At 42.2% G+C, this 18,484-nt stretch overlaps 1 protein-coding gene across 1 annotated transcript in view; it reads left to right on the top strand.

The window, feature by feature from the left end:
- PCSK1 (proprotein convertase subtilisin/kexin type 1) overlaps positions 1-18,484 on the top strand; it is a 115,959-nt gene that overhangs the window by 36,815 nt on the left and 60,660 nt on the right. Inside the window, exons 4-5 of the mRNA XM_030192321.1 lie at positions 3,141-3,287; positions 5,662-5,738. Coding sequence (XP_030048181.1) covers positions 3,141-3,287; positions 5,662-5,738 — 224 coding nt within the window. The remainder of the gene's footprint in view (positions 1-3,140; positions 3,288-5,661; positions 5,739-18,484) is intronic.

Raw genomic sequence — 18,484 nt, 5'->3', positions numbered from 1 at the left:
GTGATCTCCGAAAGTTAGTAAGGTCGCAGATTTCTCTCACGGCAAGTGGTAATGCATTCCATAGCTGCGTGCTTATGTAGGGGAAGCTGGATGCATATGTTGCTGTTAGCAAATGCCCATTTTTAAAAATTATCTCGTAAGCACTTACTGCCACCCATTTTGTAGGTAGTAATTGCTCACGTGTTACTCCTGCATTAACCAGTTGGTGCATGGTAATGTAGATGTGCCAACTGGATAGCGCAGCAATGCCCACTCTCTGCCCATGACGTGCCCCCTCAAAAAATCCAGAAATTATTTTATATTGAGATCTCTTTATTGTCGACACTAGAAAAACAAGAAACATATTCAATGAGAAACAAGATAAACCAATGGTAATGACGAACATTGTTTTGTACTTAACCCTGGAATTTAATACCTAGAATGACCTCCCGCGGGAGGTGGTAGAGATTCAAACGGAAACGGAATTCAAAAATGCGTGGGACAAACACAAAGGAATCCTGTTTAGAAGGAATGGATCCAAAGAATCTTAGAGAAGATGAGGTAGGAAAGCCATTGCTGGGCAAGACTTCTACGGTTTGTGCCCTGATCAAGGCTGAATAGATTTGGATGGGTGGAATGGAGCTTTTCAGAGGCTTTGACAACAATTTCAGAAAGTTTAGAACAAGAACAGTGCTGGGCAGACTTCTACAGTCTATGCCCTAAAAATGGTAAGGATAAAGCAAGATCAGGTTTACATATGAAGTATCACATACCATATGTAATGAGGTTATCTTGTTGGGCAGACTGGATGGACCATACAGGTCTTTATCTGCTGTCATCTACTATGATACATGTAACCCCCCCCCCCCCCCCTGCACATTTCAAAGTTACCACTGTACTCCATTTTTAATTACATTAGACACGCGTTAGCGCCTAATGCAGCTTAGTTAAAGGGACCTTATATAAGTTAAGCAGCTATTTATCGAAAATTGACATTTATTGACGTACACACATATGTGCACATAAATGTAACTGCCTGGTTTACAGAATTACCCTTAGATTGTGTAAAAAAGTAAGCACACAGTTTGTATGCATGCACCTTTTACACATGTATGAATCACGCAATATTGTAAAAGCCCTTTTCTGCATGTAAAACAGGATTTACTCGCTAAAAACCCTTTATAAAATTGCCCACCATGAGTGCCATTTAATAACTGACAGCATTATTAAGTGTATGCTATGCAGATGGTTTCAGTCTAGAAACTCTCACAGATTATCAGAGGGAAAGTAAGTGTATACTGTTGCTTTGAAAGAATTAACCTAGGAAATTGATCTGCCCAGAATTAGACTTGCTATTTGGAGGCATACAATATTTTCAGACTAAGCTACAAGCATAGGTTGGATTTTTCAAAGGTTTGTGCCTATGTCTTAACTCCTCCCCACCCCCAACCTCAGGAATATCTCAGACTGCATATAAAGGTATACAGCTCTAAGGGGCCCTTTTAATAAGCATCAAAAAGCCCACCGCGGGCTTACCACTCGGCAATCTGGAACTACTGCTGAGCCAGTGCAGGTGCCGGCAATAGTTCCACCCCCAGCGCGCAGCATTTCCGACGCTAAGGAAAATAGGTCCCTATTTTTTACCACAGCAGTTACCCAGCGGTAATCGGGCAGTGCTGTGTACTGTCCACTTACTGCCAGGTTAGCGTGGGAGCTCTTACCACCACCTCAATGGTTGGCAGTAAGTGCCCCCCCCCCCCCCCCGCATGGCCAAATGCAACCTTACCACATGGTCATTTCTTTTTTTGTCCTTTTTACCTGTATGGTAAAAAGAGCCTCAGCGCATGGCAAAAATGGCCACAGCTGCCAGCTCAGGGCCCCTTTTACTACAGCTTAAATTACTGCAACAGAATATATGCGGGATGCAAAGAACAACTGATAAAGAAACTCCAGACAGCGCAAAAAACGGCAGCCAGGTTGATCTTCAGTAAATCACGTTTCGAATCTGCCAAACCCCTTGGAGAAAAACTGCACTGGCTCCCTATCAAAGAACGTATCACCTTCAAAATCTGCACCTTGGTCCACAAGATTATCTATGGTGAAACCCAGGGATACATGGTCGACCTGATTGACATTCCAGACAGAAACAGAACTAAAGCATCACGCACCTACTTAAATCTCCACTACCCAAGCTGCAAAGGTCTCAAATACAAACTAACCTATGCATCACACTTCTCCTATATAAGCACACAATTATGGAATATACTCCCAAAGACTGTGAAATCAATTTGCGACCATTTAGACTTCAGGAGATCATTAAAGACCTACCTATTCAGGAAAGCATTCCCCACCAGTTCAACCTAGATCCCCCCAATCTGCAACACAGCAAACCACAAGCTGCACTGGACACCACATACTACTTCCTATCCCTGATCCCTAGGCACCTGAACATATTAGTTTTACCCGACCCTAACTTCAAATTGTATCTGTTTCCATACCAGGCTAGGCGATCGCCTTGACCGGCAAGATGTAAGACACATTGAGCCTGCAAATAGGTGGGAAAATGTGGGATACAAATGCGACAAATAAAATAAATAACTTTAGTGGTATTATTACTGAGGTGATCTTGCCTGGATTATTTCAGTATGTTATCCCCCCTGTTTACTAAGCCACGCTAGCAGATGGCAGCGTGCTAATGCCGACAAAGCCCATTCACTTTGAATGGACTGTGTTGGCATTGCCGCGTGGCAGCCACTAGTGCAGCTTAGTAAACAGGGAGGTATAACCTATATTCCTAGTCAGGGTATTGCAATGCTGGGTAAAGAATTGTAATGCTAATTACAGCTAGGGCAATTTTACATGCAGTAAAAATAAAAATTGGCATCAAGTCAGTGGAGAGCAAGTATACCCAGTGTTGGTATTTTCAAAATGCCATGTGTAATCTCTAAAGTTATATTTGCACCTAGTTCAATCAGATGCAAAACTATGCTTTGAAGGTTGGGTCTTGTTCCTACATCCAGCTATATTTTTAAAGGACCGTTGGGTATGTCTTTGCAATCCTGCAGGTATAATGGACTGTACCTGCGGGACTACAGACTAGCCATGGGATCAGAATATTAATCCCGAAAGCTATAAATCGATAACATTTGTATATTTTTCAGCAAGATACAAGGACAACTCTATCACAGCATAAGATGGATCTCCATGTTATCCCAGTATGGAAGCAGGGAATTACAGGAAAAGGTGTTGTAATCACTGTGCTTGATGATGGCCTAGAGTGGAATCACACGGATATTATGGACAATTATGTAAGTTTCTTCTTTAAAAGCCTACATTGACATAGATAGTCTCCTAAGAGGCAGTGCCACAAGCCAAGTGGAGTATCTGAGATCTGAGTCTATTGCTTCAGCTGATTGAGTGATTTTGGGGGGAGTGATAGGAGAGAGGGAGAAAGAAATTTAAGGGTATATGCTCACAGAGTCAGTATCTATGTGGGTAAAAATGGGCCTTGAGCATGTATTTTCCCTGCCTAAAAGAACTGCCTAGAAATGGTTAATCCAAAGCTATCAGTATATAAATAAATAACAACCACAGGAAAACAATGACCCAACAAGGCTATGTTTTGGCTAGTTGTCTATGTCAGGGGCAAAACTAAGTTATCTCTTTTTAAAACGGATGTGGAGGGGCATTTTCGAAAACATGTCTAAGTCCAATTTTGAACGTTTTGCTAAAAACATCCAGAAATCAAGTGGCAAACAGCCATTTTGTCTTTTTGGCTCGAAAATCACCTTTTTCTGGATGTTTTGTGCTCAGTGCATTTTTCTTTTGAGACCGTTTTGTAAAATAAAACATCCAAGAGAAAAACACCCAAAAAACAGCCATTGGGATGACTGGGGTCCATCATTCTTAGTAGACTGGCCACACAGACAACCCAGCAGAGCAGTGGGGATACTGCAGTGGACTTCACATATAAAAGGTTGCAGGTACACATCTCACCATAACCCCTTTATATTGTATGTTAAGCCCTTCAGGAACAGGAAAAAAACTACTGTACCTCACTTTACACCGCTACAATAGCCGTCAAGCTTGCAGGTGTCACCTATATGTTGGTACAGTAGATATTTAGTGGTTTTCGGAGGGCTCACATGTTCTACCACAAGTGTACCAGTTAGAGTAGGATATGGGCCTGGGTCCTCTTCTCTACGGTCCATGGCACCGACCACTAGGCTACTCCTGAGACCTGCCTGCTGCTTTAACAAGAACGGCTATCATTTGTGAAGCTATTATAAAGCATGGTATATACTGTCATTGTCATATATTATGGGGGTGGGAGGGGGGTCTGTGACCACTGCGGGAGTAAAGGGGGTTATGTCTAAATTCCTCCAGTGGGTATATAGAGGCGTATTTTCAAATCACTTAGACACATAGTTACATAGATCATTTAAGGCACCTTTTGGTCACTTATTTGTGATAGAAACAGGAGTAGACTACCAGGGCATCAATAAGGTATGCCCGGGAGGAAGGTCTACAGGGAATCGGGGCGGGGGGGGGGGGGGGTCCTTTGGGAGGGGATGGATACTGTTTGGGGGTCTTTTGGAAGGGGAGCTTCTGGGGGAGGCTCACCACTGCTGCAGTTCTCAACATTTATTGCTCTGAGGATTTACTGTAATGCATGAATTTTGCCTCTTAATGCATCTTAAATGGCAAAAGTGTGCATTATTTTGCGATAATGCATGTTAAAGTAAGGTAATGTGGGCTGCTTAGAATTGAGATGCAAAGCATTCAAATGCATGCAAAGCACCACTTAATTATACTAATTGAAAAATGCAGCTTGTTTATTTTTGGAAAAACTATTTTTCCAGCTCAAGAGCATCAGGCTGCTAACAAGAGGCCTAATGTTCCGTGCTGTCATCTTAAAGGGACCATAGTTTCTAAAGAAGAATAGTAGGGATTGCCAGTGACATTTTGAACCTTATGCAGCAGGGGCAGGGATGACTTGGGATTTCTCCTACTCTGTACCATGTAGACCACCAGAGATTCATGGAGGTAGAGTAGGGTGGGGTCTACGGGGGTGGGTTGAGTGGGTGGGAAGTATCTTTGGTGTGGTCCAGGGGTGGGTACTACAGGGGGTAGAGGTCTTTGTGGGATTGGGAGGGCTATAGTGTTTGAATTTCCTTTTTTGGAATCCTACAGTGGGGTGTCAGAGTCTTCAAGGGAGGGAGAGAGGCGTAAAGGGGAACATTATTCTTCTTTTGAAGCTGAGCCCCTTTATGAAAGGCTCTCTGGAAGCATCAAGCTACATATTAGCAGTTGATGCTCCCAGTGAGCGGAACAATACAACTTTTGTATGGATAATAAGAGGTTGTTTAGTGCAATTTAAGTGGCCCAATAGTATCTGCATAAGTTTTTAAAATATATGGATAGGTCAATTATGCATTTGTTGACAGCTGGCGAGTACATAATTGGCTTTTAATATCGGTTCCATATTATCTATCCAAAATCTGTTCTAGAACGCTGAACTTAAAAGTGAAGTGTAAATGCTCAGTTCATGACAAATATGAAGTCATAAGTTTCAACTGGTTCCAATAAATGTACTGTGAGATGGCTACTGGTGAAAAGAAGCAATACAAAATAAATGTTCAATAACCTAAAACATTTATATAAGTGTTTTCTTTTACTTAGGACCCAGAAGCTAGCTATGATTTTAATGATAACGACGATGACCCATTTCCTAGATACGATCCAACAAATGAGAACAAGTAAGTGCGATGATTATTTTTTGTTCAAGAATTAAAAAGTCATATCTATAAGTTACTTGTCTTTACTGCATGCAAATCTCTCTTATGAATATTCATCATGGATATCCTGAAAACCTGACTGGTTGGGGTGCCTCCAGTACCAAGTTTGGGAACCACTGACTTACTGGCGTAAGATGAAATTTTCAGACTGGAATAGAATATGGTGATTTCATATCTGATCACTATGATATTAGAGTGAATCCTGAGATTACTAGTAAAAAATGCCAGTTTCAAAAGGGAAGGAAACGGGCGCTAGCAAGGCCATCCCCCACCCTCTCTAGCTGTTCCAGACTCTGCCGTCCCTCCATTTTCACCCCCCTTTCCGCGACCCAGTCGACCCCCCTTCTCGGCGAAAACCGTCCCCCACCGCCATTCAGTACCTGTGCTGACGGGGCACCCCAACCCCCGTCAGCCGAAGTCTTGTGCTGGCCTTCGCGGCGTTGCTTCTTCAATGATTTTGTGTTCAAGTTCCTCTGCGTGCATCTGACGTCAGATGCTCGCAGAGGAACTTGAACCGAAGATCATTGAAGAAACAACGCCGCAAAGGCCAGCACAGGACTTCGGCTGACGGGGGTTGGGGTCCCCTGTCAGCACAGGTACTGGATGGCGGCGGGGGATGGTTTTAGCTGAGAAGGGGGGTCGACAGTGTCGCAGAAGGGGGGTCCAGTGGGCTGTAACACAGGGGGAGGAGTAGGGAAACATGCTCCATGTGTTTCCCTACTCCTCTCCCCCTTGCTTTGGTATCAGCTGTCACTGATGTCACTGACATCAGTGCGTGCCTACCTAGCAGACCACCTCCGAGGGAGGCACGGTCCCAGGCACATTCGAACGTTGGAGGTGAGAATTATTGTATAGTATATAGATGCATTTATGTATAACTTAAGTACTGCACTAAATCATTTTGTAGCCTTTGGGGAGAGGGAAGTTATAAATCAGACAAATAAAAGCAAAATGCTACTTTCTATGTTCTTGACCATGTTGTTTTGGTTACCAGTTACAATTCAGGTCAACATTCTTGTCCAACATTAATTTTCTGTTGGGTTCCTAATTCTTGTTGTAAACTATTTTGCTCTCTGGAATACTCAACAGGTTGTTTTAAGGAGGGCAGTTTTCAAAAGGTTTTTGTTCGGGTAAATGGACTGGCTGAAATTTGCCCCCCATTTCCATGGGTTATATAATGCATGAGGATGAGCAATGCACATACTTCTGCTCAGAGACAGGGTTAGACTGGAGGAGGCAATAACATACATAGTTTTGCATTATCAAAATATGTATACTATGTTAAAGGGATAAAGTATCCATAGCCAAAAAGGTACAGTCCGTGTTGATATTTTTTTCCCTAGGCAATTTTTAAAGGAGAAGTGTCCTAGCACTTTCCTCTTAGAGCAGAGGTTTTCAACCCAGTCCTCAGGACACACCCAGCCAGTCAGGTTTTCAGGATATCCACAATGAATATGCAGAAAATAAATTTGCATGTACTACCTCCATTGTATGCAAATCTACCTCATGCATATTCATTATGGGTATCCTGAAAAACTGACTGGTTAGGTGGGGCCCAAGGCCTGGATTGAGAATTACTGGCTTAAACAAATATTACAAAGTCCAAGGGTATAGGTACTCTTGGACTTTGCAACTATGCATATTGTTTTGAAAATTGCCTTGTTTATGACTTAGTTCATGAAGTATAGGCATAGGGAAGAACTTAAACCTCAGCCTCAGCTCTGTGACAAACAGAAAAGCTCTTTCAATGCTTGTTCAGTGTTACCCTTGTGGCATGCCACAGTCCTTATATGATTTAATTCATTGCCTGACTGATTCTAGAGGTGACAACTGCAGGAAGCAGGGCCGTGCCAACACGGTAAGCGAGGTAAGCATGGCAGGGGGGCGCTTCCCTCTGGGGGGGGCGCCGCCGCACCATGCTCACCTCGCTCGCCCTCCCGCTCCCATTGTTCAACTTCCCGCCCTCTTCTCCCCCCCCCAACATCCCTTTTCTTTTTTTTTTTCCTTTTTAAATTTACCTCCATGGCGGTTCCGGCAGCGCAGCATCAGTGAAGGAGGCGGCACTCCCGACATCTCTAGCCTTCCCTTCGCTGTGTTCCGCCTTCTTCTGACGTCAAGGAAATGACATCAGAAGAAGGCAGAACACAGCGAAGGGAAGGCTAGAGACGTCGGGAGTGCCGCCTCCTTCACTGACGCTGCGCTGCCGGAACCGCCATGGAGGTAAATTTAAAAAGGAAAAAAAAAAAAAAGGGATGTTGGGGGGAGAGAAGAGGGCGGGCAGTTGAACAATGGGAGCGGGAGGGCAGGGGAGAGACGAGAGCATGGATGCGAAGGGGGAGGGGAGAAGAGGGCGGGCCAGGCCAGGCCAACTGGGACATGATGGGACATGGGAACGAGAGGAGAGAGAAGAGCATGGATGCGAGGGGGGGGTCATGGAAGGGAGAGAGGGGAATTGCTGGATAGGGATTAATGGAGGGTGACAGAGGAGCGTGGATGGGAGGGGCAGGGCTCAGGGAGAGAGGGGAATTGCTGGAAAAGGATGAATGGAGGGGGCAGGGGACAGAGGAGCATGGATGGGAGGGCAGGGCTCAGGGAGAGAGGAGAAATTGCTGGACATAGAGGGGAGGGAAGAGAGATGAAGGAGATGAAATGAGGGAAAAGGAAGAGAGGAGAAAAACTGCACATGGATGAAGAAAATAGGCAGAAGCTGAGGACCAGAAATGAAGAAGAAGGAGGAAAGGAAGAAATAAATGGAAAGGAAGTCCTGGAAACGGAGTTAAGAGGACAGATAGCAGCAGAATCAGATACTGGGCCAGCATGATCAGAAAAAGAAAGTCACCAGACAACAAAGGTAGAAAAAAATCATTTTATTTTCATTTTAGTGTTTGGAATATGTCCACTTTGAGAATTTACATCTGCTATCTTATTTTGCAATGTATAGCAATTTGTTTCTAAGAATATTGCTGACAATTCCTGTCAGTGTGGCAAGTGGTGAGCGATCATTTTCACGGGGGGGGGGGGGGGGGGGGGGGGGAGGGGGAGGGCCGCCGCCGCCAACTGATAGTCTGCAGGGGGGGCGCCAGAGACCCTAGGCACGGCCCTGGCAGGAAGTGTGTGTTTCTTACTCTGGTCCTTCTCTTTGGAACTTCTTGCCTGAGGAACTTCAGAATGCTTCTTCATATACTATGTTTCGCAAGCTTTTAAAGTGTTGGATATTTTATCAGAATTATGTCTGATTTATTACTGATACTGTTTGCCTGGTATTGTTGATTTTAAAATTTGTATTGTAGCTGTAATTTTATTTTATGTAATTGTATTTGAAAACTGCTTTGGCACTGAGGTATAAGGCGGTATATAAAATGAATAAATCCAGTCTAATCCAATGATATGGAGAAAGGTTGTCTTCATCATTCAGCATCAACGATGACCCGGGATGTGGGGTGAAGGGGTAGAGTCTTGATCCAAGAGATAATCAAATCACCATCCTTCACCTATCTGACTCAGAATTCCCCTCAGGAGGAATTCATGACAGAAGAAGTCCTGTTCTAGTCTGTGAGAATATCTTTAATCTATTTCTTCTCTAACAATATTTTAAACTTTTGCTCTTTTTCCTATCTTTTATCCCTGATAATTTTTTTGTTAGTTTTTTAGCCACTTAGAAACCTTTTGTAATGAGTGGGATACCAAAAACTTAATAAACCTGTAAATCTGGAATGCCTCTTAATTCAGCTAGGAAATGAGGAGCCAGTTTGGCTGCTCATGGTCTACTAAGCATCTCACAATAATCTAAACAAGAATTCCTTGATCTGGTTACTTGGTTAGTGATCATGGGAGACTTTAACTTACATCACTACCACTGTTTTTCTTAGGACAAAAGGAGCATCAGAATTCACACAGGTGATCAAAGCTCCAATCCTTATAAAAGGCCATGTTGTTAGACTTAATATTCTGCAAAGGGTAGATATCCTTGAGTATGAAGCTGGTGTCATTGAGATAACACCCCATCATGGACAGGTCATTTTCTAATGAAGCTTTCTATAAATAACATCCTAAAACAGTGGGTCCCTACCAGAGCTTGGAATGAAATCAGAGACATGAGAAATCTGACCAGTGAGAATTTCAGTAGGAACTCCTTCTGCTTTTAATTAAGTTTGTTGATTGCCTGATGGTTTGCTATGTTACCAAGCTAAGTGTGCCAATCACCCCAAAGATTGAAACACTTCTGGAAGGTTAGTTATACATCCACTTGGAAATTTTCTTTTTGATATAATTTTTCTACCTGATTATTTTTGATACACCCCTTTTTTGATATTATGATTATTATTATTTAATTTTTTCCTATTTAGTCCTGTTTTTCCCTCCCTTCTTCCTCCCCCCTTCTTCTTCTTCTTCCCCCCCCCATACCCTCTATCTTTCTCTTAGTACTATCATCACTGTCTATTTTCTCACATATATATTCATATATTTTTTTTCATGTGCTTATTTTTTTCATGTGCATGTTTCAAATCTACCTCACCCCTTATTATCTTTACACTCTATTTGTCTATACATCATGTTGCTACTTTGTCACTTTTTGTATACTCCTTGTACTCTCTCTGGCCAACAATTTTTGGACACCTACAGACTCTTCTATGTAATCAATCAGATACTGTTTGGAACCCTGTGTTTGCTGTCTCTTGTGTAAACATCACACCTTACTTTACTCCCTGTATAAGCATTTGTTTTTGCATTACTGATGCATGCATTTACTCTGCAACACCATTTTTTCACATTTAATTCTTTTAGAGATTACATGACTGTTCTTTTAATATTACTTTTAATATTACTTTTATGGATTTTAAATTGGTTATTTGTTTGCTCTGTTGTTTACATCTATATATGTTCATTTGGCTTTAACTCATATATATGTTTTGAGATGTTCATTTAGTTTATACGTACACTGATATATTTATTTTGTATGCAGTATTTATGTATTATTTCTGTCATTATATTTGTTTTTTATAGACTCCTGAGGAAGGCGCTACGGCGCCGAAACACGGCTGTGTTGAGTCACCTATTCACAATAAAAATCATTGTTTTAATTAATATATACGTCTGCCCCATTGTTTGAATAGAGCCTATTTTCCCCACCCCTTTTTTTGTTTTACCAAGCTAAGTACAACTCTTGGTTGTCAAACTAGTGCCTAATCCCCTAGATTCTATATATCATGCCCAAAATTGTGTGCCAAAATTTGGGTATGTGCCCAAGATGCGTTCACAATTAACAAGCCCTTAACTATAAATAAATGGGCGCTAAGAACTAATTATTGCTTTGATTAGAAGTTGTGCATACATCTGGCTGCACGTTATTCTGTAAGGATCAGCACCCAAATTTTCTAGCATGTATCTGAAAAAGGGGGCATGGTCAGATGCATGTGGGGGCATTCCAAAATGTTGTGCACAAAATGTAAGCTCTGTTGACCAGCGACTGTCTCTTACATGTTTAGGGCCCTGTTTACATAGGCATGCTAGCATTTTTAGTGTGCTCTAAAAATTAGCATGTGCTAACTGTGTAGACGCCCATAGGAATATTATGGGCATCTACATGGTTAGCGCATGATAATTTATAGCATGTGCTAAAAACATTAGTGTGCCTTTGTAAACAGGGCCATTAGTGTACAGTGCTGTATACATAAGTACATAAGTATTGCCATACTGGGACAGACCAAAGGTCCATCAAGCCTAGAATCCTGCTTCCAATAGTGGCCAATCCAGGTCACAAATACCTGGCAAGATCCCCCCAAAAGTACAAAACATTTTATGCTGCTTATCCCAGAAATAGTGGATTTTCCACAAGTCCAATATAACAATGGTCTATGGACTTTTCCTTTAAGAAGCCATCCAAACCTTTTTTAAACTCTGCTAAGCTATCCACCTTTACCACATTCTCTGGCAACGAATTCCAGAGTTTATTTACATGTTGAGTGACGAAACTTTTTCTCCGATTCGTTTTAAATTTACTACTTTGTAGCTTCATCGCATGCCCCCTAGTCCTAGTATTTTTGGAAAGCGTAAACAGACACTTCATTATTTTATAGACCTCTATCATATCTCCCCTCAGCTGTCTTTTCTCCAAGCTGAAGAGCCCTAGCCGCTTTAGCCTTTTCTCATAGGGAAGTCATCCCATCCCCTTTATGAGGAAAGGCTAAAGCACTTATTAGTGCTTTAGAAATGATACGTAGTAGTAGTAGTTGTAGTAGAATTTGGCCTAAGCGCGCCTAGCTTGGGCACCAGCATTTACACCTAATTTCAGTAGGGTTAAGTTCAGCACCCAAAAATTAGACATGGAATCCATGCCTAAGCACTATTCTGTATAAGGCGTGTGGCCTTAGCACCGTTTTTTTCAGCACCTAAGTTTCGGTGCCGTTTATTGAAGTCCCTCCAATTTGTGTATAAAAAGTAGTACATTTTATTACTGCACTAGACCCTGCATCTGCCTAAAGAAGTGTCTAAGAATAGTATGCTCTTATCTAATTATCTTTTATTCAGAGGAATTACAGTGCAGAGCTGAAATAGTTGCAGATCTGTACTGGTAAATTGTGGGTGCCTAGAGGAAATACCACAGTTTTATTTGGATCCACCCACAGATTACCATCTGGTACTTTTTAGCATTCTACGTTATATTGGTAGGCAAGGATTAAAAACACAAGCTTGTTTCTATTTTCATGCACAATGTCTGACAATGCAAAAATCCTCACATCCTTTTCAACATACAGTTTGCATTCAGATTTCACTTATTTTTGGCACGTAGGAAACTGGGATAGTAGAACTCTAGGCTATTTTGCAATATCATTTGTCTAGTAAGACTTAAGGAGTATGAAAACAGAGGACATGCCTGCAGAATATCCATCTGAGCTGATTTAGCATGGTGATATTCTGCTAGAACTATCTGGGAGTTAGGATAAAAGGTCCACTAAACACCCTTTTTAAAAATCATATTCACTGGATGCTTCCTCTTTTAAGCTCTTCAGAATTGTAACTTTCACTCTTTAAATACAGTTCTATAACTCAGTACCTGCATTTATATGCCACTTGCATGTATAAATTTATAGAATAACCAACACTTTGGCTTATATTCCTTACTGAATCTTGCCATTCTTCAGCTGATACAGATCATCTGTTTTCTCAAAGGACTCACACCACAGTCTCCCAGCTACCTGACTGATCTCAACCTCAAATGGCCCAGGCCATCCATTTCACTCTTCACAGGCTGCTCTTCTTGCTCTTCTGCTACCTTTGGTCCACATCTTTGGAACTCTCTTCCTGTTGATATAGGGCTTGAAACTTCCTTTCCCAAATTCAAAAGCTAAGTTAAAATAGTAGCTTTCCCCTCACTTTCCCTCTCCTTCTTCTCTCCATGCTTGGCCACCTCCACTCTCCCCATTCCTTACCCCTTCTTTTTTGCCACTTTAAATTGTTAATATTTTCTAATGTTATCAACCACCATAACAGTATAACACAATTGTAACAAGGCTCCTTAGAACACAAATAGCATCGTAAATAACATTAAAATATCCTAATCCATTCTCATCCTCATCCTACATGTTACATACCTCCCCCCCCCCCCTCCATGTCCCACACCCTCACTTCCACCTTCTCTCTTAGGAAGCAGCTGATTTGCCCTCTTGGATATTCTTTCACCCCATTTGGTCAACTTCTTGCTCTCTCTCCTTTCACTCTCGACTTCAGATTTTTCTCTCTTCCCTCACTTGCACTCTCATTGTAGCTGTTACCTCTCTCTCCTTCCTTACTCTCTTCTCTTTGATTTAATTTTATAGTAATTTGTCTTTCTTTTCTCTTGATTTAATTGTAACCATACCGCAGCACCTCAATATAAATGGTGTTTAGCTCACTACCTGAAATTCTGATCAGTCAAGCTGCAAGACACAGGGCTAAACCTTCAGGAGTGCTTGTCCCCGAATTCACAAGTTTGGTTCTTACCTGATCCTGATGTTCACAGGAAGAGATGTACCACTAGCCAATCATAAATTTATCACAGAAGCAAATTTATTGTAAATATAAGTCTCATTGTTGATCGCCAATTACAATTACAGTATATAAGTAGTACATACAAAAAGAGTCTCTTTCTTCCTGTGAGAGGAACTCAGACTAGCTCTGCAGCAAGTCACTTCTCAGCACTAGCAGAGTTCCCATTTCTGTTTTAGCAGAGCATTCCTTTTATACCTTTTCTCTAGCAATATGTATGTGAGAGGTCTTATATTTGCTGTTCTGCTATTGCCCCCTTTTTCTGTAAAACATCTGCTACATCCTGTCTTAGTAATATACTTTTTCATCATTGTGCCACAAGGCTACACGTGTTTGCCTTACAGCTTTCATTTCGTGCTTCACCCCTTACTGTTGCTATGTTAGCATTCCTTATGTTGGCTGTAAAATTCTGCTGACATAGCCTGCTTCCTTGTATCACACAGTTGGTCAGACTCTGCTTTACAAAGGCAACAGGGGTCATGTCAGCCATCTTAAGAGAGCTCTCATGTCAGGGACTGCCATACTATACACTTCAGATTTATACAATGGTGGTATATATAAATATAAATGGATATGTTAAACAATGATTATTTGAAGGTCTCATTGTAGACAATACTCTGAAATCTTCTGCCAGTGTGAAAACAGGATGCTAGGAATTATTAGGAAAGGGGTGGTAAACAAGGTGACATTGATTGGTGATTTGATTGAGGATAGGAAGCTTGATGTGTTATATAAAACGGAATCATGATTATTGAGATTGGATAAAGTTGTTGTTAATCAATGTTGCCCACTTGGGTATAGCTGTGTAGTGGACTTGTAGGAAGAATAAGAGGAGAGGGGGTTAATAATTTTTAGGAAAGATTTAAAGCTGAAATTGTGCTGTGCAGATGCTACTGAGTTTGGTGAGGTTTTAGTGTTGTTTGGGGAAATATTTGGTTTGGACCTGGTTTATAGTCCTCCAGGTATGATGAGGGTGGATTGTTCTCCTTTTGTTGAGTTTTTATGTAGTTTGCCAGTATTGTTGGACAGGCTCTGTATTGTAGGTGATTTTAATGTTCCTGTGCAAATAGAAAATGGAGTTTTGCAAGATAAAGATCAAGTACTGTTCCAGATTTTGGAAGCCTTATCTTTTGATCAGATAGTCCGTTCTCCTTCACATTTAGCGGGTAATATGCTTGATTTGATATTCCTGTTTTCTTTACTTAGACAGCAACTGTGTCAATCTCCTTTTGTTAAAATTGTGGGGTGGTCTGATCATGCGGTAATTACGTTTTCTTTGTGCATGTCAGAGAGTAGGGTGTGATTAGGGAAATCAGAGAGAAAGGGCCAGGTGAGAGTAAATTTTGAATTGGGTGATTTAAGAAAGGAGTGGATGTCAGTCTTCATTGATGGTCAGGCGGCATTAGATGACATGGTGGAGAAATGGTATTTATCTTTACAGCAGGAGTTTGATGTGGTTGCTCCTATGAGGGATGTTATTTTGCAGGAAGGCTATAAGACTTGCCCTTGGATGTCTTCTGCTGTGATCTAGTTAAGGAGGGAGTTGTGTCAGAGTGAGAAGCAATGGGGCCGGCCCTCCTCCCTTCCTGTGTATTCTCCCACACTAGCTCCGCCTCCTACCATGCTCTGGTCCCGTGCCCCAGCCCCCGCCGCGCCCCCCCTTTGGTCGTGGCTGCCGCTCCCCCCCTCCAACGACCCCCCCCTTTGCCTTACCGGCCCGTGCAGCGCCTCTCACCTCTGCCGCACGGGCAAGTTTACCTACGTCAGAGGAGGGCGGGCCCAGGAAGAAAGAAGGGACGTCTGAGGAGGCCTTCTGAATCGCCAATCAGCTGTTCTTGCCCGTGCAGCAGAGGTGACAGGTGCTGCACGGGCCGGTAAGGCAAAGGGGGGGGGTCATTGGAGGGGGGGGAGCGGCAGCCACGACCAAAGGGGCTTGGCAGAAGGGGCGGGGCACGGGACCCAGAGCATGGCAGGAGGCGGAGCTAGTGTGGGAGAATACACAGAAAGGGAGGAGGGCCGGCCCGGGGCTGCTAAAATTGGAGATTTTTCGTGCGGGGGGGGGGGGGGGGGGGAAGCGGAGACCAGTGGGGGGGGCAAGGCGTCCATACAGGACGCTCATGACGAGCGCCCTTGCCCCTCCCGATCCTTTTTTTTTCTTTTTTGGTGCTGAGGGAGAGGGGAGCAGCGGCGACCTGGGGCGTCAATAAAGGATGCCCCTGACGCGCGTTTTCGCCCCCCCCCCCCAGTTATTTTTTTTTATGGATTTTGTAAACTTTTAGCAGACAGACAGCCCTAACGAGAGGTACAGACCTCTCGTTAGATTTCACGGTGTTTTCCTGCGTTAAACGAATCGGAAAAGGTTAGTGCATGTCATTTCAATGGGATTTGTAGAAGAATTGCTCATCTGCATTCAGTTTTCGTTAGCTGCTACTGTCGTCGGAAAATAGGCTTTAGTGCATGGAAAGGATAGGAAATTCTTCCTTAAGGGCTCATTTAACGATGAAAAACGTTTAGTGCATCTGGGCCTAAGTCCTTGAGTCTGGGCTGTGTTCCTGAAAACTATAAAATCTCAAAGGTGAAACCACATTTAAAAAATGAGACCTTATATTGTTCAGTCCTATGTAATTAAAGGCCAATTTCTGTGGAGTCTGTTGTTCTGAAGATAGTGGAGAAGGTGGTTTTACATCAGTTGGAGGAAAATGTTGATATTGTTTGGATAATCATCAATATGGATTTCATACAGGACATGGGGATGAAATATTGCTGCTGTCATCTGTAGATGTAATGAGACAAGGGATGTATATGGGGTTGGCATCCTGATAAATCCTAATAAATAAAATAAATTTTGTCTTGTTTCGCTGGAATTGTCATCAGCCTTTGATACAGTGGAGATTGATCTATTGTTAGATAAACTGTGAGAGGTTACTATAGGTGGTCTGGAGTTGGTTTGAGTCATTCTTGAAGGCGTTTTATGCAGGTTTTGAGTGGGGGGAAGGTATTAGAAGCAATCCCTGTATCAAAGGGTATACCACAGGGGTCTGCCTTTTCCGCCCTGTTATTTAATACTTACATGGCATCATTAGGTAAGGTGTTTGATGATTTGCACGTGGAGCATCGGATTTATGCAGATGAGGTTCAAATTCTTTTCCATGCACAAGGGGGTTGACGTGGTTGAACGAAAGCTTGACGGTGTGTATGATTGCTGTGGGAGAGTGGATGTGGAAGAATAGGTTAGCTTTAACTTTAAGAAAATCTGAATTGATTTTTGTAGGGCAGGATGAAGAGCTGCTCAAATGTCAATCTGTGAAAGTTGGTGAGATTGAGATACCTGTGAGGGGTAAAATGCGTGTGTTGGGGATGATTTTTGATTCACAGTTATCGATGCAGGATCAGGTTTTTAATGTGGTAAAATCAGCGTTTTTTCAGTTACATCTATTAACCAGGCTTAAACCAATGTTACTGAGCACCGATTTTAGATCAATGGTCCAAAGTCTGGTGATTTCTCAGATTGATTTCTGCAATGCACTGTATCTGGGAATAAGTGAATCCTGAATACAGCATTGCAAACTATCCAGAATGCAGGTTATTGGCTGGCGTGCTGTGGTTTGAACCTGTGTCACCAGTACCTTGGTCATTGCATTGGCTACCAATTGCTTCTCAAGTGCAGTATAAGATAACATGGTTAATTCATCATGTGCTATATTCAAAGACTATCCCATGGTATTTTCAGCAGGTCATCAATGTATACCACCCGCAGGGAGCTTTGCTTTCAGAGAAGTCTGTGTCACTTGCAAATGATAAACTGAGCAATGTGAGGTATGCTGTTACACAAGCAACTTCTTTTTCAATTGCTGGTCCACGGATTTGTAATGCTCTTCCTGGTTATTTGAAATTGTGTAACAGTTTGGAGCAGTTTGCCAAGGGTTGGAAAACTTAATTGTTTGTACAGTATGGGGTTGATACCTTTGTGATGAACTGGTATGATCACTGTCTTCTGTTTGAGATTTTATGATTATGAATGTTTCTTTTTGTACTCCACCTAGTTATAGGCAGACTAGAAATTTTTAAATAAATAAATAACAAATAAATAATATAATGCCTCTGTGTCACTCCATGGTGCAACCTCACCTTGAATATTGTGTTCAGTTCTGGTCTCAGTATCTCAAAAAAGATATAGCGGAATTAGAATAGCTTCAAAGAAGAATGACAAAAATGAGGAAGGTTAAAGAGGTTAGGGCTCTTCAGCTTGGAAAAAGATGACTGAGGGGAGATATGATCAAGGTCTACAAAATCCTGAGTGGTGTAGAACAGGTAAAAGTGAATCGATTTTTCACTCTTTCAAAAAGTACAAAGACCAGGGGATACTCAATGAAATTACATGGAAATACTTTAAAAACAAATAGGAGGAAATGTTTTTTTCACTCAATGAACAGTTAAGCTCTGCAACTCGTTGCCAGAGGATGTGGTAACAGCGGTTAGCATACCTGGGTTTAAAAAAGGTTTGGACAAGTTCCTGGAGGAAAGGTCCACAGTCTGCTATTGAGATAGACATGGGGAAGCCACTGCTTACCCTGGGATTGGTAGCAGTGACCTTGATTGGCCACTGTTGGAAACAGGATACTGGGCTAGATGGACCATTGGTCTGACCCACTATGGTTATTCTTATGTGTAAAAGTAAATTT

Source organism: Microcaecilia unicolor, chromosome 2, assembly GCF_901765095.1.
Source record: "Microcaecilia unicolor chromosome 2, aMicUni1.1, whole genome shotgun sequence".
Classification (NCBI taxonomy): domain Eukaryota; kingdom Metazoa; phylum Chordata; class Amphibia; order Gymnophiona; family Siphonopidae; genus Microcaecilia; species Microcaecilia unicolor.
This window is presented reverse-complemented; position numbering and strand designations above follow the sequence as displayed.